At 43.7% G+C, this 27,466-nt stretch overlaps 1 protein-coding gene across 4 annotated transcripts in view; it reads right to left on the bottom strand.

Annotated features, from left to right (window-relative positions):
• Positions 1 to 261: 261 nt before the first annotated feature.
• ATF3 (activating transcription factor 3) overlaps positions 262 to 27,466 on the bottom strand; it is a 36,147-nt gene continuing 8,942 nt past the window's right edge. Inside the window, exons 1-5 of one of the 4 annotated variants that reach the window (XR_014218182.1) lie at positions 15,447 to 15,602; positions 5,581 to 5,824; positions 5,039 to 5,143; positions 3,686 to 4,919; positions 262 to 3,651 (exon numbers count right to left, since the gene is read on the bottom strand). Coding sequence is in view for 3 of the 4 variants with exons in the window: in XM_082218007.1 (XP_082074133.1) it covers positions 4,722 to 4,919; positions 5,039 to 5,143; positions 5,581 to 5,820 (543 nt within the window). In the remaining variant the exon portion in view is untranslated. Of the gene's footprint in view, positions 4,920 to 5,038; positions 5,144 to 5,580; positions 5,825 to 15,446; positions 15,694 to 27,466 lie in introns of those variants that run through there. The other 3 variants (XM_082218007.1, XM_082218005.1, XM_082218006.1) reach the window with 3 other exon arrangements.

The raw sequence follows: 27,466 nt of genomic DNA, 5'->3' as shown, positions 1-27,466 counted from the left end.
CAGGTGAAAGCAACAGCAGATCAGGAAAGGGACAATGGCAGTAATTCAGAGGGAACTGATGACATGATATTGGCATTCGCAGTGACATGGGGTTGAGGGTCATGCAGTGAATACGGAGACCAGGCAGCCTACTGTAGTTAGGAAAGATTTAAGAACACTACCTGGGGAGGTGTTTTTTTTTGGGGTGGGGTGGGGTGGGGGGGTTGAGTGAGCATCAGTCCTTCAAATAAGGTGAAGTAAGTCACACAGGAACAAAAAACACACATGTATTAGTCTTTTTTTATTAAAGTATCAAAACATAAAACTTAATAGAAAACAAATTGCTTCTACTGCATTATTAAATGTTCAGAATAAAACAGATACATAAATCCATGCAGTTCTTTCATTCAACAGTTCTCCCACTTGGCTTGGAAGCCAGCATCCAACCTGGCCTGGAAGGAGTTTGCCTGTGCCCTGAAGAACAGGAAGGAGCTCAGCTACTGCTGCTGGCTGCCACTGCAGACAGGCGATGTTTAGGCAGCTGAACTCCTTCCTGCCACAGTGCTGTCAGAGTGCCAGAGTCCCCCAGAAGTCCAGCAATGCAACTCTCAAGCAATGCAAACAGATATATAGGATGTATACTATTGGTATAATCTTGAGGTATGTGCACTGCACACTTACCCACATACGCAGCCACACACACACAACCACACACGAGGAAGCAGCCACAGCTGAACCAAGATTATCTTTGAAAAAGTAGCAGTGCCGTTGTAAACATTTGGCATGCTCGCTAAAGTCATTTGTGTTTCAACCGAAGCAGCAGCAGCAGCAGCAGCAGCAGCAAGACGCCTGCGTCATTTTAAATAGGCTGTAGAACCGCAATATTAAAACACCTCTCAAAATGGAAAACATTAATTCTGCGTTGAGAGTTAACAAAGATTCTATGTATGAGAACATCATACATGCAACAGAGTCCATTCTTTTATTATCATTTTCTGAATTGCTTTTGGAAACACGTTAAATACATAGACAAAGCAGGGGTCCTTTGATACAGCACAGGTGATGGGCAGGGACCGTCTCTGGCTAATGTTGGCAGCTCCTCATACTAGCCTAGGGTGTAGATCCCAAGAAGCCCTTCCATGTATGAAAAGTGCATTTGTACATGGAAGGTCTAGTTGCTACAGAAGGGATAGGGAACCTGTGCCTCCCTAGGGATTAACTCACAGCATCCCTAACTATTGGCTGAACTGGCCAGGGAGCTGGTAGGAATTGTGACAACATCTGGAGGGCCACAAAATCCCCATCCCAGCACTAGAGCATACCGTGAGCAAAGCAAAACCAGATCCAAATATGCTCTTTTGCTTGCAGAGCAGGAAAACAGTGCGACAGCCTGACTGTTAGAGGGTGCATTCACATTGCTACCTAAGACTGCAGTGATGTCTTTCCAGCACTCTTCCCACAACCACCCTACCCCCAGCTGTTCACATCAGCACGGCTTCATTGTTTCTGTTTGTGTACATGCCAGGGGTTGGTTATGGTGGGGGTGCCTTTACCCCATGCAAAGGTGTTCACCCCTTGGCCAGAGACAAATTCAGAAAGCCTTAAGGACTCCACTTGGTGTGAAGCTGGTTTAAGCAACAATGCATCAGACGGCAGCATTTCACAAAAAAGTGCAGGGGACATGTGCATTTGGGATAATGCTGTGTGAACATGGATTAAAAACCCAGCACTAAGCACACACAGGAAATGGGAGTGTGAACGCAGCCATAGTTTTCTTCGTTCTTTGGATCTGGCCTGCAATATCTCACAATCAACAGCACCGTATCACTTTTAGGGAGCAACAACATTAGATATTGAAGATGGCTGAGTACTGTCTAGAACATATATTCATAATTACAGGAACCCAATCAATTTCCCCCCCAATAAGGTTCTTGATAGCAGAATTGCACATAGTTAACATAGTAAATAAACTCTCTTCCCCCCTCCCTCCCTCTTCCCACATACCCCTCCCCAACCCAGTATACATTGCACGGTCAACGCAGAGGCCTTGTGTGTGGGGGGGTGTTCCTGCTGTCCAACATGACTTGAGGAAAAGCTCACAAACAGCAAAGTGAATTTACTCTGCAGGAAGAAAAATCACACTCTGATGAGACAGAATTTGGCCCGCTTCCTTCCATTTTTTGTTACATGAAATATACATTTGAAACACAGCATTGGACATTATAATATATCCAAATTGCTGAAAGTGTATTAAGTACTTCTGTTGCAGAATGTAAAAAACAGAGAGATAAAACAGGCAGCAGGCTCAAGTATACCAGCCACAGATTGACAGTAAAAACCTATGCATGTCTCTACTTGGAAGTCCCATTGCATTCAATGAGCCTTCCTCCCAGCTAAGTGTGTACTATATAGGATTATAGCCTTTGAAAACTATTCTTCTGAGGTAAGATGTTTATGTGGGTGTGTTTTAACACTGGACAATGGTGGATGAAAGATTTTATCCTGCAAACGCCTTTGTCTACTGCATTGATTACATAATTAAATTTAGATCCCAGCAGACTAAAAATAGAAATAATACTTCATAACAGAACTGCAAAGTGTTTGGGCAAAAAGAAGGATTTTTCACCCAAATCTGCATACAGAAATCTGATTTGCAAAATTAAAATTCCTATTCTTGTGACTCAGGTTCCTAAATTCAGGGTTTGAATATTGAGTGGGGTTTGTCTCAGAGGGTGAAGTGAGCTCTTTTTTTTTTTTTTTTTGCTTTGGTAAGGTGTTTGTTATTATAGTAAAAACTTACGAGTTTAACTAAAACAAATGGAGTTTTGAAAATAAACTCAGTTTCCCCCTGCCCCAGCTCCCAAAATTGGAATTCAAAAAAATTCGGCATTTGAAAATTCAGCAGTACTGAAGCACAAAAATTCATGATTATGATATTAAACACAAGGGGGAAGGGATTTAGAAATAAAAGCGCAGCAAATCGCCTCCATTTTTTCATCTTATGTTATTTGCTCTACCTCACAATCTGTGCACTACTTAGGCATATCAGTGATAAATAAAAGGTGGCTAAGGAGTCCAGAGATCCTCACAGAAGGAGGGATGAGAAATGCCAACAGGTGACAAATGGCTTATTGAATAGGAAGGGGCACCTGAAATTAACTCCCCTAACTACCAAAACAATCTGCACTGTTGGAGTTAATAGCATGAGTACAGGGTGCTTGAGAGCATTGCTCACACTAGACTTGGGGTTTCTACCCCAGATACCCAGAGTACCATTCTGTGTAAATGGTATGACAACCAGATGAGTAATCTATGCAAAAAGCCTTACAGGGAACAAAGGATGGACCACAACTCAAGTTGCAGAGCACATGCTTTAAATGTATGCAAGTCCCACACCCGACTCATCCTTAAACAAGGATGACAAGTAGCAGAGCCTGGGGTCTTTGAAGTGGCTCTACCAGTTCATCAGACAAGATGAATCAAAGCTATAGAGCAGCTTTTTCTGTTCCAACACTGGATTGCTCTGCTTGAGAACTTTAACGATCATACTTATATAGGTGCAAGTTCTACTATCCATGCAAGGTGCTGTGGGGTTGAGAGACAGCAACAGGTTCAAGGTCACCCAGTAAGCTTCAGATATCAATATGGACCAACATTCTAACCACAAGCTGTCTGCACAACGACAGGGGAAGCTGCACCTCCAAGCCTGCTATTCAGCTGTTGACAGACCTACTTGGCTACTTTTAAGTCTCTTTTCCTAGCACAGCTGTAATTGTCATGGGGCAGTTTTGCAAATACATGCAGTTAATGCACCCACAATCATTCCTTTGTGCAACTTGAGAACCACCAGTATTTCTTGCTCTGGAAAAAAAAAAGGTGGTGCCCAGGAAAGATTTGCAAGTTCTGGATTCATGAGGCCCACAAATCAAGAGATCTAATGTTGATCGTGTCACTGTTTTGTATGTTATGAAGTCCTTCCGAATACTGTACATGATGTGACTCATAAAGTGGATTCTCAAAGGGGAATTCCCCTGTCTTCAAACAAGCCAAGGGAAGGGGTAATGTTCCAGCTTGATACATTCAGACTTTTTTTCTATCTTTTTTACAGAAGCTGATGCCTGTCATATCACCCACAAATCACCCCCAATGTGAGTCATCAAAAAACCCACAGAAAGGCTTCCGTGAAAACAACAATACAAAGAGAGCGTAAAGCTCAGTTTAAAAAACATTGCACTAGGATATAGAAACACAGTAATTCCCGTTATATCGCAATGCCTTTCGGAATTGAAAGCAGCATTCTGGAAGTTGCCAACCTCTTTCTTTTGAAAGTACAAAGCAAAAGAAACAAACAAAACGAACAGCCCACGCTATCTAACGCTTCCTACCCCAATCGAGGGCAGACGGGGAGGGTCCATTCAGCTTGGCTGACCATTAGATGTGCATTACGGCGAGTCCTAGTGTTCTGCTCAAGTGCAAGTACCACATGCCATCAGGGGTTTAGCAAGTCTGTAGCTGTACGGCTTCTAGGAACAGCAGATATGGCAGATACTAAAACCTGAATCACAGCTAAGCTAGCGCAAGTCTTTTCTTCTTAGCAATGTCATCTCCTCTGCCTTCTCTCGACTAATGGGAGACCACAAATACCAAGATACCTTCTCTTATGGCTTCTGGCTTGGGGTGATGTGCTGGGGTTTAATTTTTTGGTGTCAGAGGCATGCCCTAAGGGCACCTGGCATTGTCACTTAGCCTTGCAAGGTTCCTTCTTTTATCTGCTGAATGAAGAGGTTCCTTTCATCCTCCGGCGTCCTCCCGTTCTGGGCCCGGACGATGCAAGTGGGCCTGTGCAGATTAAGCATGTAGATCAAATGCTGCTTCTCGTTCTTCAGCTCCTCAATCTGAGCCTTCAGTTCTGCATTGATGGTTTCCAGCTTCTCCGATTCCTAGCCACAGGAAAAGAGGGTAAATATAAAAGCGGAAGTTCTGAAGCATTCTTCTTTTAAACACACAAATGCACACCTCCTCTATCTCATCTTCTGTGCCCAGATAGCATCCGGCTTACCTTCTGCAGACATTCCGTCTTCTCCTTCTTTTTGTTTCGACACTTGGCTGCTGCAATCTTGTTCCTTTCCCTCCGTCGCCTTTTCCTTTCATCTTCAGGCGCACACTAGAGCAAGATTCAGAGAGAGAGGTAAATTGGTTGACTTTGGGCACAGCCAGATGAGGTATCAATATTGCAAGTGGGCCAAGTTTGTACTTAATTATTTATCAGCATCTCCCCCACGAAGCTATGACTCCTTCCCAAGAGCACATGATTCAGAAGTGCATGCAGTGCGCACCAAGGCTCCAGCTTGGCACTAACGCAGTTGCAGCCTTTCACAAAGCCACTTTCATTCAAATACACACAGATCATTGTCTGTGATGGGCTGGGGAGGCAGACTCCTGCCTTATGTATAATACAGTTTTTCTACTGGAAAGTTCATTGAACAATTAGCTACTGGTTTTAGTTCCTCCCCCCCCCCTTGCTTTCTGTTTTTGTTCTTGTTTAAATAGAACGCCATTACTGAATGTGAAAGCAAAACAAGCAATTAAAAAAAGGAGCACCTCTGCTTTCAAAACAGACATTTCCCCAGGTCTGTCCGAAACCATGACTGTGTCCAGCGTGGAGGACATCCTGTGCGACAGGCACTTGTTCTGGATGGCAAATCTCAATTCTTCTTTCACCAGCGGAGTTAGATTTGTGAAGTCTTCAAAACCCAGGGACACCGAAGGAGACAGGCATGGGACAAAGGCAGTGGCGCTGACTTCCGAAGCAGACACCTGGCCAGGGTGTTGGAGCATCATTTTGCTGAAAAAGAAGAACAAGAATGACTCTTTCTGAATTTATCAGGCGTGTGTGTGTGTGTGTTTGTCAGATAATCATTTACCGGTAACTCTCAACTAAGCCCTGATTTAGAAAATATTACATTTGGATGTGGAATAATTTCTGAAACTCTGGGCCGTGACCCGTAATTATATACTGATAGAATGGTTGCACATGAATTGTATCCAAGTAAGTCCTACTCAGAGTAGGTCTGTTGAAATCAATGGGCTTAAGTGTATCATGCCCATGTGATCATTTCAATGGATCAGCTCTAGGTACAACTTAGTTGGATATATATATCTTAGTTCAATATGCAGCACACATGTTTATTTAATCCTGACATTTCTATCTTGCCCTTCCTGTAAGGAGCTCCAGGAAGCATACATGGCTCCCCTTCCCTGTCTTAACCTCACAACAACCCTGTGAAATAGACTAGGCTGAGAGAAGGTAAGTGGTCCAATGTCACCCAGTAAGCTTCATGACCACAGTGGGTGGCGCTGTGGTCTAAACCAAAGAGCCTTGGGTTTGCCGATCAGAAGGTCAGCGGTTCGAATCCCTGCAACGGGGTGAGCTCCCATTGCTCGGTCCCTGCTCCTGCCAACCTAGTAGTTCAAAAGCACGTCAAAGTGCAAGTAGATAAATAGGTACCACTCTGGCGGGAAGGTAAACAGCGTTTCTGTGCGCTGCTCTGGTTTGCCAGAAGCGGCTTAGTCATGCTGGCCACATGACCCGGAAGCTGTATGCCGGCTCCCTCGGCCAATAAAGCGAGATGAGTGCCGCAACCCCAGAGTCGGCCACGACTGGACCTAATAGTCAGGGGTCCCTTTACCTTTAAGCTTCATGACTGAGTGGGGCTTTGAACCCTGGTCTCCCAGGCCCTAGGAGACTCTAACCAGTACACCACATTGGTGCTCTCTCTCCCCCCACACACACATTACACAAAGCACCCTTGATAAACAACTTAAATGCAACTATAAACCGACAATATACCTCAATAGAAAGCAATTCAAAACTAACATTGCCAGGTTTTTTGTACCATTTGGTATAATACTGCCACATACTGGCAGCTGGGTGAGCAACTTCTAACCAAACAGGAAATGTGAGAGGCAATATATAAGTTATATAAGTTACATGGGATTTTGTGCAATAATTGAACCACAACTTGAACTGGGTCACTTGTGCTGATTAATCTCCCAGTCTTATGTTTAGACTGGCAGGGATTCGCCCAGTGTTTGTGCAGTTTAGGTGTGTCAGATACACTAAATTAGTGCACCCAGTGCTCAAGAAATCTCTCGCCTGCAATGTGGCTCATCCACACCTGCAGCTGCACATATATCCAGCCATAGGAATCTATCACAGGAGTCATCCTGAGAAGCTCCATTTTATTAGAGGAAGCAATAAAATGCTGCAAAATCTTATTAGCAGCAAAATCTATTACAATTAGCTTCATAATACATAAGCCAATTACTGCCTCTGGGCATTTGTGTACATAAATGAAGCCATCATGCTGTCAAACTAGATTTGATCTATGCAGTATCCATCGTAATTATAGCTTCAGGGAATAGTTGGGGTTCATTATGGTCTCCCACGCCAGTGGAAGTTGCACCCTTTTGCACTGGCGGTAGATAAGTGTGCTTAAGGGGAAAAAATAAGATCTGAAGGCACAGCCTCAAGCGGAGAAACAGGACACACTGCCACTGCTGCTACATACAAACACATTTCTTCATCCTGCACCCCAATAAGGCAGGAGTATTGTCACAGTTCAATGACACGTTCCAATCAGGAAAAAGCACTTGAGGACAGTGCAGCGCAGGGCTCAAGGGCCAGACAGACAGCTCTGAAGCATCGCATTCAGACCTCAGGCCACAGGTTCTCCAGACCTGATACAGATAGTTAAGTTTGTTGGTCCCACACGTTTCCCACAGGCATCTGGTTGGCCACTGTGAGAACAGGAAGCTGGACAAGAAGGGCCATTGGCCACACCCAGGAGGCTCTTCTTACATTTTGCTACATGTATGTAGGCACTGTTTGCATGGATTGGAAATACTCGGCTCCCTACCATGGCAAAATGCATGCGTTTCAGCCATCTACGTAAGGGTTTTATTTTTATTTCAACACAGAAGTAAGGATTTTATGATGTGCAAAGTGAATCCCAGGCATGTCCCCTCCAAAAAAGCAACAGCAGTAGAAAACCAAAAGTTTCTTGACCTCCTGATTATGAGAGCGAAGATTTCCTGGAATTGTTTGTTATTTCCATAGACCTTGAGAAACTTATGTAATTCTGCAGAAATCCCCCTGGTTATGGTGAGTCACACCTCAAAAATGCTGATCTCCTTCAATCCTCCATAGAGGTAGAAGATAACTCCAATCAAACCAAGACAGCAAAAGGGCCTTCAGTTTCCAGGTTATCCTTTTGTTTTCAGCTCAGAAGATGGTAATGAAAAGTCGATCAAAGTGGTAAATTAACAAAAGTGGTGTGCCTTAACTGACTTCTTTAACTGATTATATAGACTGCTTAATTCTTCACAGATTAATCTACCCATTTCCCAGTCATATCTTCATAAGCCAGGTCTATGAACTTGTTTTCCAAAAACAAAAACCAGAATGCCAAGATTTTTTTACAATGCCAGTGTTCTGGGTAATTATATGCAGAGTGGGGTGGGTGTCCCCATTTATAGGCTATAAATTATAGCTATATTTAATAAGCACGTCATGCCAATTCTTGGAGCCCCATTCATTATGTTGGCACTGCTGTTGGCATCAACACAAAATTCTGAGGATCTGGGGAATGGCCAAGGTTTCGTTGCACCAGTCCCCTGGCAGAGAAACAGCTGAGAATGTGGCAGTAATGTGGGACTCCGGAGAGAATTGCTACAGCTTTCCAAAAACCATACTGCTATTAATGTACATTCTCAGCTGTGTTTCAGACAGAATCCTGCAAAGAGGTCTAGGCTGACAGACTCGTCCAAAGATACCGCAACGAGTTCCATACCTGAGAAAGCAGGAACCAGAATCTGGGTTTCGCACATCCAAGCACAACTCCCTCCCGTCCCAATGTCTCTCTACTAAATATTATTTGCTGCTGTAGTTTCTGTTTGACGAGCCGTCATGTACAGTCCATTGAACACAGTAGTGCCTGATGCCCATGTTGACCAATAGGGCAGAAAGCAAGGAGACAAACAGTAGGGGGAGCCAGATACAACGACAGGCAGAGCCAACTAATTCCATTGTCACCATCCTCTTCCTTGCTGATTTTTGCAAGAGCAATACTAAGACTTAAGGAGCAGGAAGCTGACAGGTGCCATACATAGGAAGTCAGGTACCGGTAGGTGGGGTTTGCCTCCACCGATGTAACTATGTGGGTCCCAAGCTCAAGGAATGGAGGATGCTTGTTTGTTAAAGTCACTTGAACACAAAGAAAACCTCACATCCAGCAACTGGGCCTCTCTTAAGAGCTGATGCAAGACGATTGCAAGGTCTTTATGCATTCATCTTGTGATCATTCAGTGACACACAGAGGCAGACTGAAACATTCTACAGCCAAATGGAGCCAAATAAAAACATTTCACAGCCAATGTATGCAGTACTGAGCACTGCATTTCCAAATTATTAAAAAGGCAAGATCTGATGGCCTCTCCCCATGCAGTGTTCACATATCAAAGGCTCCCCATTTCTTTGTCAACAATTCTGCCTTTTAAAAAGGGTGACGGCTAAGCGCAAAACTAAATCAGCTCCACCACGCAATTTAAATGTCAGGAGCTGCCTTATATCAAAGAAGAAGAAGAAGAATTATAGAGTTGGAAGGGACCCTATGGGTCACCTAGCCCCCCCCCTAAATGCATATATTTAGCATTTAAATAATGAGTGTTTTATCCTGAATTTCAAAAGACAAGTCACTGGTCCATTTAGTTCAGTATTATCTACTCTTCCTGGACAAGTGGAGGTCTTTGCTAGCCCACCCCAAGACCTACAACCAGAGATATTTTCTTTTAATCTGAGGGCACTTCCACATGGCAGTTTATTGTAGACCCGATACTGATCCTGCACATAAGCTTTGTGTAACAGCCACATAACATCCTACTCATACAAAATGTCATTGTATGTTATTTTCTCAATTAATCCAGATTTTGCTTTCCTTCAGAAAATATGATGAGATTTTAAAAAACAACAACCAGAAACTTTAAATGTAGTTTAAAATAGGGCTGCTGGATATAGGATGGCATTTTGACGAGAATGCCATCATGTGGACTCTGAGGAAAATTTGTGCGCATGAGCAGCATCAAGTCCGCAATAAAGGCTACATGCACAGAATTCATTTAATGTACATAATTACAGCACGTTGCCCACCCCAAGAATTATGGGAACTGTAGTTTACCCCCACACTTTCCAGCACCCAGAACAAACTACCATTCCCAGAATTCTTTGTGGGTGCTTTAAATTGCTGCCCTGGGCTCCTTCAGGAAGGTGAAATACAGATTCAATAAATACAATTTAAGTATATGATGTGTACACAGCCCAAACTACCCAGAGATACTAGAGATTGACCCTGATACCTTTAACATATGAGGGATCTGCTCTACTGCAGTGTTTCCCAACCGGTGTTCCGCGGCACACGAGTGTGCCGTGAGACATCGGCTGGTGTGCCGCGAGATACCTGGAGGGAAGCGGGCGAGTCGGGCGGCGAGAGGCGGGGCGGCGGCGGCGAGGAGAGGTCGCGCCTCCTGCTGCTGCCTGGCGCTCCTCCTCGCAGCCGGCAGCGCTGCCTGGGCGCCTCCGCGCGACTCTGCCTCGCTGGGTTTGGTCTCCCAGCAGAGACGGGTCACACGCGCCCCTCCCTCCCTCAGCCTGCGCGGAGGGAGAGCCAGAGAGAGGCATCGCTCCTGCGCTCCGAGGCGGATTGAGCGCAGCTGAGAGGAGCTGCCGAGGGGAAAAACTTTCACTTTTGTGCGTCCCTCCCGGCGTGACGCTGCGCGCTGACATCACGGGGCGGGGCTTTAATGGTGGTGTGCCGCGAGATTTTTTTTCAGTAAACAGGTGTGCCGTTGCCCAAAAACGTTTGGGAAACACTGCTCTACTGTATCACTGAGCAAAGGCCACCTGCCAGAGCCGGCCCACCCATTAGGCAAGGTGAGGCAACTGCCTCAGGCAGCAGGATCCACAAGGGCAGCAGATCCTGAGGTAGATCTTTATTCCCCGTCTTGTTCCTGAGGTAGACCTTCACTCACCCCTTCTTCCCTGAGAGGGAAGGGGTGCCATTTTGTGATTCGCCTCAGGTGCCCAAATGTCTTGAGCAGGCCCTGCCACCCACACCCTATATTTCATGTGGTTCTTCTCTGCATGTTGATCCTTGCTGTGCAACCCTCTGCTGTTCATAGCTTTATTCTAAGCAGCAGGAGAGATTCCAAAAGCTTCCGAGTTCTTTCAGCCTGTGCCAATTTGCCCACACATTTATAAAAGAAGGGTATTCCTGCCGAGTTCCTCCAGAGGCCCGCCCACTTAAAATAAATGATTGCTGCACACACGCAGGCATTCGGAGGCAAAATAAACACAAGCTATTGTGCACCTCCCTGCTTTCTCGGGATTTGTGTTTTAGAACTACCATCAGATAATCCAAGGTTCTGGACACCCTCTACCTTTAAGGCACATTCGAAACACATTCGTTCCCTCAGAGAATTCTGGGCACTGTAGTTTACCCAGCACAGTTACAATTTCCGGCAACTCTTAACAAACTACATTGCCCAGAGTTCTTTGAGGCAGTGTGTACGCAGCCTTATATATTAATAGCAGACTCCTTCTCCAAATGTGAAATCTTATAGAAACCAAAATGGCACCATCCTCTCACATGGAGGAGGTAGCAGTAGCCTGAGGGGAACCCCAAGATTTGCGACAGAAGCACACACAGTTTTTTTAGGAAGCGGGGAGGCAAACAGCCCAATGAGGACTGGGCATGCTCAGTGGCTACAGAATGTTTGCTGGCTGTTGGAGTTGAGGTGGCAGGGAATGGAATAGAGTATCCTTGAGAAGGGCAAGTCTGGATGAAATACTGAATAGGAGCGCTCTGTACAGCCAGGTTCTCTGTTGTGTCATATTTTCCTGTTCATAGCCAGATTTCTGATTCTAATCCCCGAAACTATTTACTCCTAAAGGCTTCTGCTGAAACAAGTGACACATCAAAGATTACGAGAGGAGATCCACATCGTACATTTAAAGTACATTTACCATGTCTGGTGTCCCCACAAAGAATCCTGGGAGCTGTAGTTTGTTAAGGGTGTGGAAAGTGTGGCTCTGTGAGAAGGAAACTACATTTCCCAGCATCCTTTGGGTGCAGTTGTGTGCTGTAAATGTGCACTGAATATCTGTTAGAAGTAAGGTGTGGGTCTTTAAAAAACTGGGTCACTTTCAGCTAACTTGGTTGACATTAAAAGATTCGCCCTCACATTAAAAATAGAACCAGGCACACTGACCTGGTGCTTCACGTGCCTTTCATTTCAGATATTCTCAGAAACCAAAAGTCCTCATTTTATTTTTTGACGGATACATTTGCTTCCCCACACACCCTGAATATTTTCTCCATCTTGCTGATGCAGTAACCTGTTAACCATAGAAGTTAATCTCCCACAGCTTCAAAAGCAATTAAAGTCCACAAGCACCCTGAACTGAACTTGACCTTTTAAGATTTTTGGCATTGCAGTTTGGCCACATATATCTGCTACTTTCGAAATGGCCAGCTGTTAATATGATGAAGAAAATCAATAAGGCACCAGAAACCGCTCGCCGTCACCACTTTTTGTGTGTAGTGTCCTCACAAAGCCCCTGCTTAGATGGCAAGTTGGACAGAAGTATTTGCCGTTTTTGCTCACCATCAACCTTATTCGATGCAAAAAGCGTTTCAGAAATTCACATTGATACTCAGCACTCGTAATCACTTTGTGTGGTTTCTCAGCCATCATCAACATTTCACTTTTCAGTTGTTTTGGATCAGTGGTTCCCTAACTTTTCCCACAAAGGACTGCTTGAAATCTTCTGAGGGTCTTGGTTGACCACTTAATGATTTTTCTCTCTCTCTGGTAGCATTTGTAATGTGCTGTGCTAAATGCTGTACAGTTTTTAATTGTATTTTTATTGCTTCCATTATTTCTTATTATTAAATTTGTATACCGCACTATACCCACAGGTCTCCTACACATTGTATTGTATTGCATTTTGAGTTTCGCAGAATGAAAGCCATAGAAAATCAGTTAAAAATCAAGATGAATGTTTAATAGGATGGACTTCAGCCACAAATCCACAGACACACCACGGACCACCAGAATGAAGCTTATGGACCACTGGTGGTCCACAGACTGCAGTTTGGAGGCCTTTGCCTTGAACTACAACTCTTATCAGCCCCAGTTGAGCAAGCTGGGGCTGGTGGGAGTTGTAGTTCCAAATAGCTCAAGGGGACAAGATTGGCAAAGGGTGCCCTATATCCTTATCACAGATAAACTCCTAAATGCTTTGAATAATCCTAGCTGCATGCTTACTTAAGAGTAGGCCCACTTGAATCCAGTGGGACTTGCTTCTGAGTAAAATATCTTAGGAGGATATAGCACAGCGAATTTATGCTGTGGGAAATAAAAGTAAGCCTAGAAACCTAGGTACACTTAACTAGGAAATACACACTTATGAGGGAGTAAGTCACATTGAATGCAGTGGAGTTCTGTTGCACTTCGAAGGCTGCACCTGTGCAAGCTTTCTGCTGAGTAAGTTAAGCTGAACTCAGTGGGACTTTCTCCATTTATTTGTTCATTAAATAATTTCTGTATTGCCATATCGGGGCAATGTACATGAAAACATAAAGCACTATTTAAAGAATAAAAATTCAGAAATTCCTTAAGGTGACTGGCTAATCAAAAATAAAAATTTAGCAGCTGCAAAGGCTCTTGTTGGCACACAAAAAAAGCCTTCAAGAGATGCCTGAAAGTCAAAGGTGAGGGTGGGTGCCTGCCAAATCTCTGCCAAAAGAGTATTCCACAGCACAAGACCAGCGACGCTAAATGCCCGACTTCTAGCTGAGGCTGGTCAGTCCTCTGTAACTCTGGGGGCTTCCAAATTAAGCAGAAGTAGGACTGGGCTTCATGGTGCCAAAGCTACAGACCTCCTTTGGAAGTAAATTCAATATAACTTGCTGAGACTTACTTCCAAGTAAACATGCACAGGCTGAAGCAAGTCCTGCATCCACCCAGCTTCATGCAAATAAACCATGAAAATGTTAATGTTTTGCCTCTATCTGCATGAAGATTACTTCATCTGGAACCAGCCATATTCATCGACACTTAAAGGAAAAGTATTGGCTTATAAGGGGGGGGGGATCCGTATTAGGACCCTTTATTTACATCAATCAAAAATTGTCACAAAACACTGTGCAAACTTTTAAGTTCTCCAGAACTCCTCATCAGGCTAGATGGCAGAACCACCCCTGCTTTGCTTAATCTAGCCCAGTGAAGAGTTCTGGAGAACTCGAAAGCTTGCACATTATTTTGTGGCATTTTGTTTGGCCTAATAAAGATAGTTCCTCCTATGGATTCTGGAATTAGCAGTTCCACTAAACAAACGTTTAACACTCCAAAGTCCCAAACATACTGAAGTTTTGAAACAGTCCTATCGATCCCTGCAAGCCTGATCTGCATAAAACCGCCTGCATTCCTATTTTTACAGGTTCCTCTGATAACTCAACGCCGGCGAGTAAAAAACAAATCTGACAGATCGAGCAGGGAGCATCCTATGCAAAGCGGCGGAGCGCTCGCCACCACGCCGTGCGCCACCGACTGGCGGCTGGAGGCATTGCCACATCGTAAAAAAAGTTAAGCTTTCGAATCTTTTCCGCCAACTCTCGCCATCCCACAACTTACCGTAAGTGATCATCATTTGATTATTATCACTTATAAGTTGCTGTTTTTCTCCAGAAAGTGTTCTGGGAACTTAAAAAGCTGGCGATGACCTGGAAAAACCGCCGCAAAAACCTCTCCACGCGTAGTTTTACGCAGTTGGAAATATACGATCTTGGGATTAAACAGAACTCCCCCCCCCCCCACTTTTCCTTGCCGTTTCTTTCCGTCAAAAGAAACAAACAGCAGCAGCATCAATGAAAACCACTGTGCGGTCGCCCAAACTTTTAAGCTGATAGCGATTGGAGCGCCCGAGGAGGAAACAGGCAAGTTTCTGTTGCTTACGCGAAACAGAGCGCTCGAGAGAGATCGGTCAAACACTTTGTTCGGATGAATGAACTTTTACTTTCAGTTAGCCTCACTTTTAAAAAGAAAAAAAAAAACCGTGAGCGATTTCACTTCTGACTCCCTCACCTCACTAACTCCACGGAAGAAGAAGAAGAAATCTCACCTACTCAACACTCGATTTGATTGGGGAAAGTTCCGAGACCTGAAACGGGACGGATACGCACGTACCGAAAGACGCGCGTTCCCCTCCTCGAGCCTATTTCCCTACCACGGACCAACCCCACCAACAGTGAAGCCAACACCTGAGTGAGCGTGTGAGAGATCCCAGATCTCCTCGTCCCCGTTTCTCTCCGCGATTGCCTTCCCCTTCCTCCGGTGTCTCGCTCCCTTACCTGTTCCTCACCTCTCCTCCTTCGACCCGTCTTTTCCTTCCCAGTTTCGAAGAGCCGGAGGGTGGAAGAGAAGAGAGGGAAGACTCTCAGGTGAGAGTTTAAGGAATAAAATAAAAAAATCTCGGGCGGGGTGCGTGGAGCGGGGTGGTCCTTCGAGGCGGGACTGGTGGCGCTGGACAGCAGGAGCGGTAGTAGTAGTAGTAGTGGCAGCCGCGGCTCCTTCGCTCCGAGCGCCTCTCCGCGTCTCTGGCTCCCCGCGAGGTTGCATCACCCCCTTTATATAGCCCGGCGGGCAGCGCTGGTATTTACTCTGGCCGCCGCTCGCGCGCTGATGTCATGCTATTAATAGATCCTTCAGCAAGATCTGGAGGAGGCAGGGGGCGGGGCCCGGGCTGGCGAGGGGGCGGGGCTCCCCGGTGATGCAAGGACTCTCCCCCCACACACACACACGAGGAGGGAGGAGGAGGAGGCGGGGCGCGAGGCGACGCTTTCCCGGGCGCGTTCCTTAAGAGGCAGGCGGAGCGCGCGCCTTGCCCGGGCGGCGGGCCAGGTGGGAACACCCTTCGCAGCAGCGGCAGCGGCGGCATGATCCCTCCATGAGCCAATGGTGCCCAAGCCAGCGCATGACTCCAGATCGCTGGCATCCCGCAGCAAAGCCGGGCAGGGCAAAGGAGAGGCGATCAGGGAGGAGGGACAAGAGGGTGCGGGGGGGTGTTTTTGTGTTTTGCTTTCCCCACTTCCCTGTTTAGGGAAGTTTTTAAAATTTAATGCTGTACTGTTTTTAACACTTGATTGGGAGCCGCCCAGAGTGGCTGGGGAAACTCAGCCAGATGGGCGGGGTATAAATTATATATTATTATTATTATTATTATTATTATTATTATTATTATTATTATTATTATTATTATTCCCTTCTCTTTCTAATGAGGATCTGATTGGAACTGTGCGGATGATGCCATTTTGTGGCACCGGGGGGGTTCTGTCCCCTCCTTTGAGATTTGTGTCTAGACTGTGTGTGGTTTTTTGTGTGTATGGGATCGGGTGTATCCGCGCCTACCTCGCGAGATCCGCCGACAACGTCCCCAACCCCAACATTTCTTTGATTTTTCGGTTTTCTTTATTTAATTAACAGCCGCGTGTGTCCCGTCGCGTCCCAATCCCCGACTTCGCGCCCGCGTAATATAACTCTCGGGAGAGCGTGAAAACCTTAAATCCAGAATCCCCAGGGATCGTTGAAAACTTTTGGGCGACCCGGCCGCTCTTAAAAAAGAGCGTTCCTCCCCCTCTCTCAAATGGACCGAAACCGCACGAGAAAAGACAGCCGAGAAATTGGGGTCAGTGGGATAACTGAATCGAACATTTCACATACACAAATCGCGTCTGCCCGCTTTACGGCAAAAAATAAATACTGTAAAGTCATCGAAGAACATCTCTCCTTCTCCGCCGCCCTCGTTACACACACTATTGCCACCCTAAATTTTCTACTAGAGTTGTTTGTGCTTATATTAGCATATTGTAGACATCCGTCACTCCCCCTCATTTTATTTTATTTTTTAAATGGTAATGTTCTGATCCTCTCTTATTTGCGATCAACTGGATTTCTGCTCCGAATCCCAATAAACTTGCCTTTGGGAACGCGGTGAAGGACAATCACGCAGCCTGATCCTGTCCTTATTCGCTCCGAAGAAGTTCTAAGCGTGTGTGCTCAGGATTCATTGGAAAACTAGGATCCCAAGGGTCATCTAGTCCAACCCCCTGCAATGCAGGAAGCTCAATTATTTTGCAAAGGGGAAACCATTTTTCCACGCTTGTGATGGGAGAAGAAGAATAAAATAAAAGCTCCTCCTCCTTAAAATGATGCTTTGCTATTCTTTGAGCTGGGGGGGGGGGTCTCTCGCATCGGGGCAGATTCGTCTGAATACAGGCGATGTGGTGATTCCCCCCCCCCCGTCGCAAATAGCTCCCCACCCGAATTTCTAGACAAAGGGCGATGCAATCGAGGGCAAAAGAAGAAAGTTTGCTTCTGCATCCTCCTTCCGTCGAGGTTTCTTGCGTGTCCCCCACGCTTCCCCGTGCATAAGGAGAATAAAAAGGATGTAGACTGCCGGGAGGCGCTTGCTTTGACGCATTTCCGTCAGGATGCAAAAGAAAAAAGGCGCGCGCACGTGCAGACGTCTAAGGTGACTTGTGCCAAATGAAATAAACCCACGCTGTCCACTCCGGAAAGGACTGTGGGCGCTGCGTGGCTGCGTATTGCAAGGGAGACATGCTTCAGTCTCTAGGCACTGACTGGCAAGCCTGATCTGTTGACTTCAGCGCAACTTCCGAGTAAGCCTGCTTAGCATCTCTCGAAACAGAAGATGATGGCTATTTTCTATTTATAAGAGGTTGGAAAACTCAAGTTAGACGGAGCACACATATATTCCCAACTTTAGGAGCATAACACTCTGCCCCTTAAAACTTAATGTAAAATGCTTCAAGCAGATGAAATCAGTGAGATTTAACTAACCTTAATCCCACTGAATTCACAGGCCTTCTCTAAACGTGGTTAAATCTGGACCCAACTCATCATGTGCAAGTAAATTCTGTAGTAGATTTCTGCATTGTGGGGATTGGAAAAATGAATTCTGTGATTGGTTTGCTTACTTATATAGGTTTTTGCACCTGACCCAGAGAGCACTTGGGGACAGAGAACCTTTGTAAGGATAATTTGAAATCTGCATGACTTAAAATCTACATGGAATTTAAAACAGTAAACATTGCACTAACAACATTTGCAGGTACATAACAGAGAGCGAGACTCAAAGGAGCTTGTAGTATCACATATATGGGGTAGAAAACCCTACTGAAATCTCAGAGGTGCCTTGACAACTGATTCTAGAACTGTCTTGGTGTGGCTGTGCCACATGCAGCCTAATCCTCAAATCTAAGGCCATTTTTACAAATAGCACTTAAATCAGTTTGCATTTTCCATATTTTATTTTTAAAATATGCTGTGGAATGCATATTAGCTAGGACTGAAGGGGGCAAGTGAGGAAAATAAGCACCAGAATTTTATTTATTTACATGAGCTGCTAGTTTTTTTTAGCTTTATGGCTGGTTACAGCTCCCATAAATCTAATAAGAATTTTGGTTTTAATTTTCACATGAACAACTTTTACTTTGGAACAGTTCTGCCTATCAAGAAGCTTAAAAGTGGCTTGGAATAACTGCTTGTTGCAAATTTCCTCCTAGAAAATAAATAGTAAACAGGAAAGATGGCATATTGTAAGTGTCAAATTTTGTACTGACATCAAACAACTAGAACTTTATTTGTCAAGCAGGTAAGACAGAAACATATTTTGTTGTTGTTGCACTTCTCACACTTTTAGTATATTAACCAGCAGGGGTTTTAGCTACTATCGGAAGTGTTTTTTTTTTAAATCAGAAGGTCGGCGGTTCAAATCCCTGCATCGGAGTGAGCTCCCGTTCCTTGGTCCCTGCTCCTGCCCACCAGCAGTTCAAAAGCACGTCAAAGTGCAAGTAGATAAATAGGTACTGCTCCAGCGGGAAGGTAAACGCCGTTTCCGCGCACTGCTCTGCTTTGCCAGAAGTGGCTTAGTCATGCTGGCCACATGACCCGGAAGCTGTACGCCGGTTCCCTTGGCCAATAAAGCGAGATGAGCGCTGCAACCCCAGAGTCGTCCGCAATTGGACCTAACCGTCAGGGGTCCCTTTACCCTTTACCTTTACGTTTTGCATTAGATAAAGCTGAGAAGTTTTCTTTCAATTCTGTGTGATCTGGGGAAATAAACAATCTGCACACTCATCTATTAACAGTAAATTAGCCAATGGAAGATAACCAAGATTTGTGTGCCAATTCCCTTTTCTAATATCCCAAATGGAACCTTAACTCCACACTTGAATAATATATTTCAGCCATGGAAAAATACTCTCAGTTTTAAGTTGGATCTAGTTGGAAGTTTCCCATTGATTTTCACATAATTTGCATGCAAGTACTGTAATTGTGCTGCCCAAGGCTGCAGCTCTGTGCATATCTTATCTAAAACCTATTTCCTACAAACTTCTGTGAGACTTCATTTCGGAATAAACCCATTTGTGGTCAATCTGCAAAAAGTATGATGGTGCCAGAAGCTCAGTTGCACAAAGCTTCTGTCGTTCCTCTTGAGCCAGTATGATTTTAAAAACCCTTAGCAAATATTATGTATAACAAAGATCTGCTTAAACAAAATAAACAGTAGATACCTATTTCCCAGACCACAAACCCAAACCACTGGAGGGAATCAAGTATATCATGGGTAGAGAGAACATAAACGGACAGCAGAACTTAGGAAGACCTCACTGCCTTGCATCTTGAAGAGCTGTTGCCAGTCAAAGTATTAGATTCTCCATACTGGGCTAGACATCCTGAATATTGATATAAAACAGTTTTGTATGTTGATATGATACTTTTTATTCCACTTACTTCTGTTGATTAACGTATGTAAACTTTCCACCAAAGTATTACTTTCCTTGAAGAGCTCTATGTAGGAACATCCAAGCTGTTTTATAGCAGTGCCTACAGCAGAGGTTGGTTTGTGGATCACTGGTGATCCACAAGCTTCATTCAGGCGGTCTGTGGCACATCTGTTGTTTTGTGATGGAAGGCAGGATATGGAACATCCATCACATTACATACTCATATTGATTTTTAATTGCATTTTTATCACTTTCATTTCTTGTACTGTGTTTAGCTGTGTTACAATTCGGATTCTACAGAATCCAAATTGCAGCACAATATTTAAGGAACAAAATCAGCAAGAGAAAGACAATTAAAAATCCATGTTGCATCTAAGCACAGCATATTACAATCACTACGGCAGGCAGGGAAATCATTAAGTGATCTACCAAGACCCCCAGCAGTTTTCAAGCAGTCCATGGGGAAAATAGGGAACTGCTAGTCTCTCTGGAATTCCAAGCAGGAGTCTTTTCCAGCTGGGAAATGCTAGGGATTTTGTGTATGCAGATGGTATTGTCTTCCGCTGAGCTATGGTTGTTTTACCCAAAATGAAGGTGGTTCCAAAAATATGAACAAAGGCTTTGCTTTCTGTGGCCCTCTTTTTCCCTTTGGACTGACACAGTCCCAGTATTCCAGAATGTGAACAACCACTGCAAATCTACTGCTTCAAGGGACCTTTTAAGAAGCAGATTTATTCCATTGCCTCCCCCTGCAAATGAGTTCATTTGCTCCTTACCTGTGAAATTATTGACGCCAACCTTACTAAGGCAGTCCCTAACTATCCATAAGGAGATCTGATTGCCGCAACTTCTGGACTCTTGGACTGCAGGAAATTGGCCATTCCTGCTCTAGATTAAATGAAAATAAAACATATCTAACAGGTACCTACCTAGAGGTAAATAGATACGAAGCATATGAGAATGCAGCACTCCAAACGTAAGAACAGCCCTACTGCATCATGCCAGTAAAACCTGAATTTACTGTGGGAACATTTGGTTGAAGTTTACAATACTGCAGTGATAGATTGGGGCAACAGAGTGTGACACCAGCAGCTATACAACAACTATCCATAGTTTCTATAAAAAAAATTGAAATATGTTACAAAAAGAAACGTGATAGAACAGAAACGTACCATGAGAACACTGACAATTTATTTTTTTATTTTATTTATTAAATGAAAATTGCCCATCCATTTTTCAAGATAATTAGTAATTAACATACTGTTGGGATGTTTCCCCAAAGGTTCCTAAAATTATATCAAAAGAACTCTTAAGGCAGCACTCCTAAAACTATTTATTGGGGATCAAGCCTCGCTGACTACAGCATACATTACATTAATATTATTATTAGATGTATCCTTCCTTTACTCCCAAAGGAGCTCAAAGGGTGGCAAACATGAAAATGTCAAAACAATAGAGCTTAAAGAAAAACATATTTAAAACAAGTAAAACCATCTAGAACATTTAAAAACAAAAACTAAACATATATTTTTATTTAAAAAACAAACAAACCACCACCTCATGGTTGTTAATTTCAAGGTTGCCATGACCAATATCTATCAGCCATCAAATGTCTGGGTAATTGGGAATGTCTCTAAATTTCTCCTGAAAATCAGTAGTGTGGGAGACAGATCTCACCAGGTGGGCATTCGATAGATGGGATCACCAGGAAAGTCAACACCAAGCAGACAACAGCCACGTGTGGGACCACTAATAGGGTCTCCTCTGCTAATCATAGGGCCCAGTATAGTTCAGTCTGGGGAGCTGCATTATATGCATCAGTTTGCACTGTAAATGTATAACCACAGAATGCTGTTCTAGGGATTCTGCTGTGGTTCTCATTGTATTGTTCTGTTTTCTTCCATTTCCCCTTTTTGATTTTGTGCTTTGTGTTTTCAAAACTTCTTAAATCGCTCAGAGACTTCTCACATGGCAAGCCATGAATAAATTGAATAAATAATAATAATTACAACACCCAAATGATCAGCAGCTACATGCTACGAAATGCCACCGTTTAATCATACGGGTAAACTGCATGACATCCTTTAAATATTGTTGCCTAAACGAGTAACAAGAAAACAGAAGCTGAAATTGAAACAGATGTGTTGAGCACAAACAATCTAGTTCCTCCCCTTAAGATTAGAATTAGCCCACAAATGAAAACTGGGTTTAGAACTAACCCAGAAGTTACCGTATTTTTTGGACCATAACATTCACTTTTTTCCTCCTAAAAAGTAAGGGAAAATGTCTGTGCGTGTTATGGAGGGAATGCCTACGGGTGGCATGCCTATGGATTTTCCTCCTCTAAAAACTACGTGCGTGTTATGGTCGGGTGCGTGTTATAGTGCGAAAAATACGGTATATTTCTAGTCAACTTCTTGAAGTGGCTATGGGTCTTAAGAGTAACATGCCTATCAAGGTAAATGGGTAATGGATTTGAACAATACTCTCTCAGATGGACTCTGGACATAGCTGTCAACCTTCCCTTTTTTTGCGGGAAATTCCCGCAACATTATTCCAGCGCAGTTCCCTGCTGCTTCCCGCTGCTATCCCGGATTGTTACATATCCCGTAGATTGTCCCCGGGACAGGTGAGGCTGCTTGTCCCTTATTTTCGAGGCTGCTGATCCCTTATTTTCAAATCTGAAAGTAGACAGCTATGACTATGGAGTTGCCAAAAAGTATAGTTTTGCTTGATGAGATTCAGCACCATTGGTGTATTATTCTGTAAAGGCTTCAATAAAACATATTTAATCAGTCCTGGGATAATTGCTGGTGGTACAGGAAACAAAGGTACAACCTTCCCCTTGTTGATTCCAAGCAAATGTTCAAAAATGTCAAAATACTGGAAATTATTATTGGGTCATTGATAGGATGATCCAATATAGGACCCCACTAGAATATCCTAGTTTTGTTTAGGTTTTTTGAAAAAAAATGTGGTAGAACTAGATGACCTAGAAATTATTGTTGTGTTTTTATAGCTACAGAAACAGCAGTTGCACAGAAGTGGGGAGAACTATCCCAAGAGCTAGATGTGTTAGTCTGCTGTAGCAAAAACAAAGAGTTTTCTGGATTCTTAAATACTTAGGCTGAAATCCTAACCATGTCTCTTCAACAGTAGGTCCTGCTGAATTCAATGTGGCTTAATCACAGGTAACGGGTTAGGATTGCAGCCTATCACATTTATTTTGGCATAAACTGTTGTGCCCCATCAGAAGTGGAATCTAGTCTGTGAAAGTTTATGTCGTAATAAATGTTTATTTAAGGTGGCATAAGACTGTTGGTTTGTGGCAAAAAGAATTCACCATCTACAGTGAAATAGTTGCATGGGGTCTGGCAGATACAACTTTTACTTCCATAATACATAGCAAAGAAGGAAGACTAATTAGCCATTGTTTTCAAGGAAACAGGTTTTATTTGTGGTGCATGGGAACAGCAAAGTACAAGATAATGTCCAGGCACATGCTTTTGTTAAAACCATAATGATTTATTCGTAACCACATTTATTTCCCAAAATACTGTTGTAAGATTTATCTATAATTTATACAATAATGTGAATTTTTTTCCTTTAAAAAATGCCAACTGTTTTAAGATAAGGCCATTGTGACATGTTCAGGAATGCAATTCCTGTAGACAATAGAAGCTGGGGTTGTTCTTGAAATGTTGAAACCACTTTAGCATGAAGCACTCAGACAGATTTGTGGAGGATGAAGCTATCAGTGCCTACTAGCTAAAATAGCTATGTTCTACCGCCACTGTTGGTGTACTCCTGAATACTAGCTACTGGGAATCACACGTGGGGCAAATGCCGTTGCACCCAAGTCTTGCTTGTGGAATTCGCATAGGTTGGCCACTGGAGAATGCTGGACCTTTGGTTTGATCCAGCACACATTTTCTTATGTTCTTAATCTAGTTGTTAAGATTGGGAGACTTTGGCCAAGTATTGCTGTTGAACGCTCTCCATTGATTTCACTGGGGCTTCTACTGTATCCTTTGACCTTCACCTTTCATTCACATATGTCCCTGCCTTATATTGAGTACAGCCCAGTATTCTCTGCTTTGGTAACAACTTCCCATAACCTCAAGCGGAGACCTGGGACTCAGCTAGATTGGTAAAGAAAAAGTGTTTTATATGTGTTGCATATGTGATATAACACTGTGTACGAGACTCCTGACTGCTTCGCTCACAAGGGTCATAGGAACGTGCAAGCCCACTCACCACAACAAGGTGATGATCCAGTGAGTGTACTACCAACCTTACTGTATGCTTGTGAAACACGGACCACTTATAAATGCCATCTCCAACTCCTCAAAAGATTCCATCAACAGTGTCTCCGAAAAAATTTACACATCACTTGGGAAGACAGGCGAACTAATGCCAGTGTACTGAAAGAAGCAAAAATCACCAGTGTCAAAGCAACAATTCTTCAACATTAACTTTGTTAGACTGATCATGTTGTACGGATGTCTGATTATCATCTTCCAAAACAACTACTCTCTTCCAAACTTTAAAATAGGAAGCGTAATGCTGGTGGTCAACAAAAGAGGTTTAAAGACTCTCTCAAGGCAAATCTAAAAATATGTAGTATAAACACAGACAACTGGGAAACACTGGTCTGCAAGCGCTCCAGTTGGAGAACAGCCTTTACCAAAGGTGTCATGGGCTTTGAAGACACTCGAAAGGGAGAATCGTGCTAAGAGGAAGGCATGCTTGGCAAACCCTCACTGTGATCAACTCCCACCTGGAAACCTATGTCCCCACTGTGGAATGACATGTGGATCCAGAATTGGGCTCCACAGTCACTTACGGACTCACTGTTAAGACCATATTTATGGAAGACAATCTTACTCGGCTACGAGTGATCACCAAAGAAGAGGAAGATAACGTTGTGACACCAGATGGCGCTGTGGAGTCCCATCTTTCCCTACTGGATTTCCCTGTATGAGTTTAGAACGCGTCTAACTGAATCACTTCTATAACGTGTCTAGATCCAGCCCTGCTACCTTTAGTTCTTTTACCTGGAAATCTTCAATCTTATTATACATGTGAAGCAGAGGCTCTCAAACTCTGGTCTGTGAGCTGCATTCAGGTAATCTATAACAAGGTTGTAGAACATTCTAGAATAGCTGTAGTTGGGCCTGTACTTGATTGCGGTTCCCTACTCGCCATGGAAATCGAGGCCAAAATTGAACCAGGGCTAGATGATGAAACAAGCTAAGAAAGCTGCGGCCTCCATGATGTTCGTAATAGTTCAGTGGTTTTGAGAATTATGCCAGAGCAGAAGGGGGAAAATATTCTATTTGTATTTGTATTTAATCCAAGAGCACATCCACTGTATTAGAAATGCAACACTATGGTTATTAAAATTAAGAGTTATTTGTCTCCTGAGACAGACAGATGCCAGCAACAATTTAGGTGCTTTATTTTGTAGAACAAAGGAAGTTTATTCAGTGATTCACTGAGACCCTCAGCAATTTTCAAGCAGTCCATGGAGTGGGAACCTCTCATGTAAAGATTATACTGTTTCACTGAGCTGTTGCTGCCTCTTCTTCTGGGATAATACAACATGGTGCAGATCCCATTAATATCTAATCACTGCTTAAAAAAAGTACGTTAGCTTTGCTCTCAGGCGCAGTGAACTTACATTTGAAGGAGGGCAGGCTAATTTGTGGCCCTCCAGATGTTGCCGAACTAACACTCCCATGAATCCCACCCAACATGGGAGTTGTAGTTCAGCAACAACTGGAGGGCCAGACAGGTAGCCACCCTGATCTAAGGTTTGTTATTTTCAAAAGCAGTTTAAAGGTTATTGCAAAACTTAAGGACATAATGGGAAATGGTGTAGTTTGTCATTAACTAGGTACAATATAGCTCTGTGTCACAATTTATGTCCATGTTCAATTCCTGGCATCTTGCATTAAAAGGATCAGGTAGCAGCCAATGAGAAAGAGTTAAGCCTGAGACCCTGACCTGCCAATCACAGTAGACAGTGCTGGACTGGATAGGCCAATGTGTGTTCACATTACCACCTTAGGATGCAGTGAAGCTGATGTTTCTCAGTGAATTTTACATCTCTTTCCCCACTAGCTGTTCACATCAGCACAGCTTCATCAGTGTTAGATTCATTTATGTTTTTGTATCCTCCCCAGCGGGGACGTGGGTGGCGCTGTGGGTTAAACCACAGAGCCTAGGATTTGCCGATCAGAAGGTTGGCAGTTCGAATCCCCACGATGGGGTGAGCTCCCGTTGCTCGGTCCCTGCTCCTGCCAACCTAGCAGTTCGAAAGCACATCAAAGTGCAAGTAGATAAATAGGAACCGCTCTGGCGGGAAGGTAAATGGCGTTTCCGTGCGCTTCTCTGGTTCACCAGAAGTGGCTTAGTCATGCTGGCCACACGACCCGGAAGCTGTATGCCGGCTCCCTCGGCCAATAAAGCGAGATGAGCGCTGCAACCCCAGAGTTGGCCATGACTGGACCTAATGGTCAGGGGTCCCTTTACCTTTTATCCTCCCCAGGAGTGTTGACAGACCAGGGATGTTTTTTTCACACTGTGGCTAGAGACGAATTAGGAGCAGCGTAAGGACTTCAGTCAGTGTGAAGCTGGTTTGAGAAACAACACATCAAACGGTAGTATTTTATAAGAAAGTACAGGATATCATATGTATTTAGGATAATGTGTGCGTGCATGAATTCAGATTAAAAATCCAGCACTGGAAATGCAATGAGTGCACAGTAAATGTGTGAACTCAGTCTTGGTATTACAAGGCACCTTCGTACTTCCAAAGTTTTGGAATGGAGCATGACAAGCTTTGCAGGGATGGGGCACTAGGTATCATCACTGGCATCTTGGATTAAAGGATCAAGGGTTGGGGAAATTTCTCTCCTTGAGACACTACAAGCTGGGCTAGGTGGGATCAGTGTTGTGACTCAGTCAAAGGCATCTTCCTGTGCACTTTGTACAAAATGTTAGCATTACCATTAATGTGTTTTCCATGGGAATCATCGCATTTCCCCAGCTAGAAGATCATTCAGTTTCAGTGCAATAACCCTGCAATAAAACCTTGAAGAATGACATTTGGACCAAAGTGTATTTAATGGGAAACAAATGTGCATTTGTTTATTTTTTCATACAAACAAAAGTGATTGAATGGGAAGTAACTTTCTTGTTTGGTCATCTTCTGTGTTACAATAAATTTCTGTCCCAGGCACACTTTCCTAATAGCAAGCAAGGCCCATCGGACACAGTGGGACTTACTGGGCACGTAAGATTGTTGTTAACCAAGAAATTATTACAGAAACATAAAATTTATATGGAAATGTTTGAACTGTTATTATCCTCTGGGTTTGTGGAAGAGGTTTTCTGGTTTTCAAGAAGAAGGCAGCAAACTGAACAGGCTTGTTCTTTCTCTGAAACTTTCCAGAGACTTTTTATCACATGGACTTTGGATATCTACATAGCAGTGGGATTAGTAAAATGGACTGCGATTACAACTTCAGAGCAGTTGTACGCTATTGGGTGATCCA

This window comes from Podarcis vaucheri, assembly GCF_965113315.1.
Source record: "Podarcis vaucheri genome assembly, chromosome: 3".
Taxonomy (NCBI): Eukaryota; Metazoa; Chordata; class Lepidosauria; order Squamata; family Lacertidae; genus Podarcis; species Podarcis vaucheri.
Note: the sequence above shows the minus strand (reverse complement) of the source record. Positions and strands in the feature narration are given on the sequence as shown.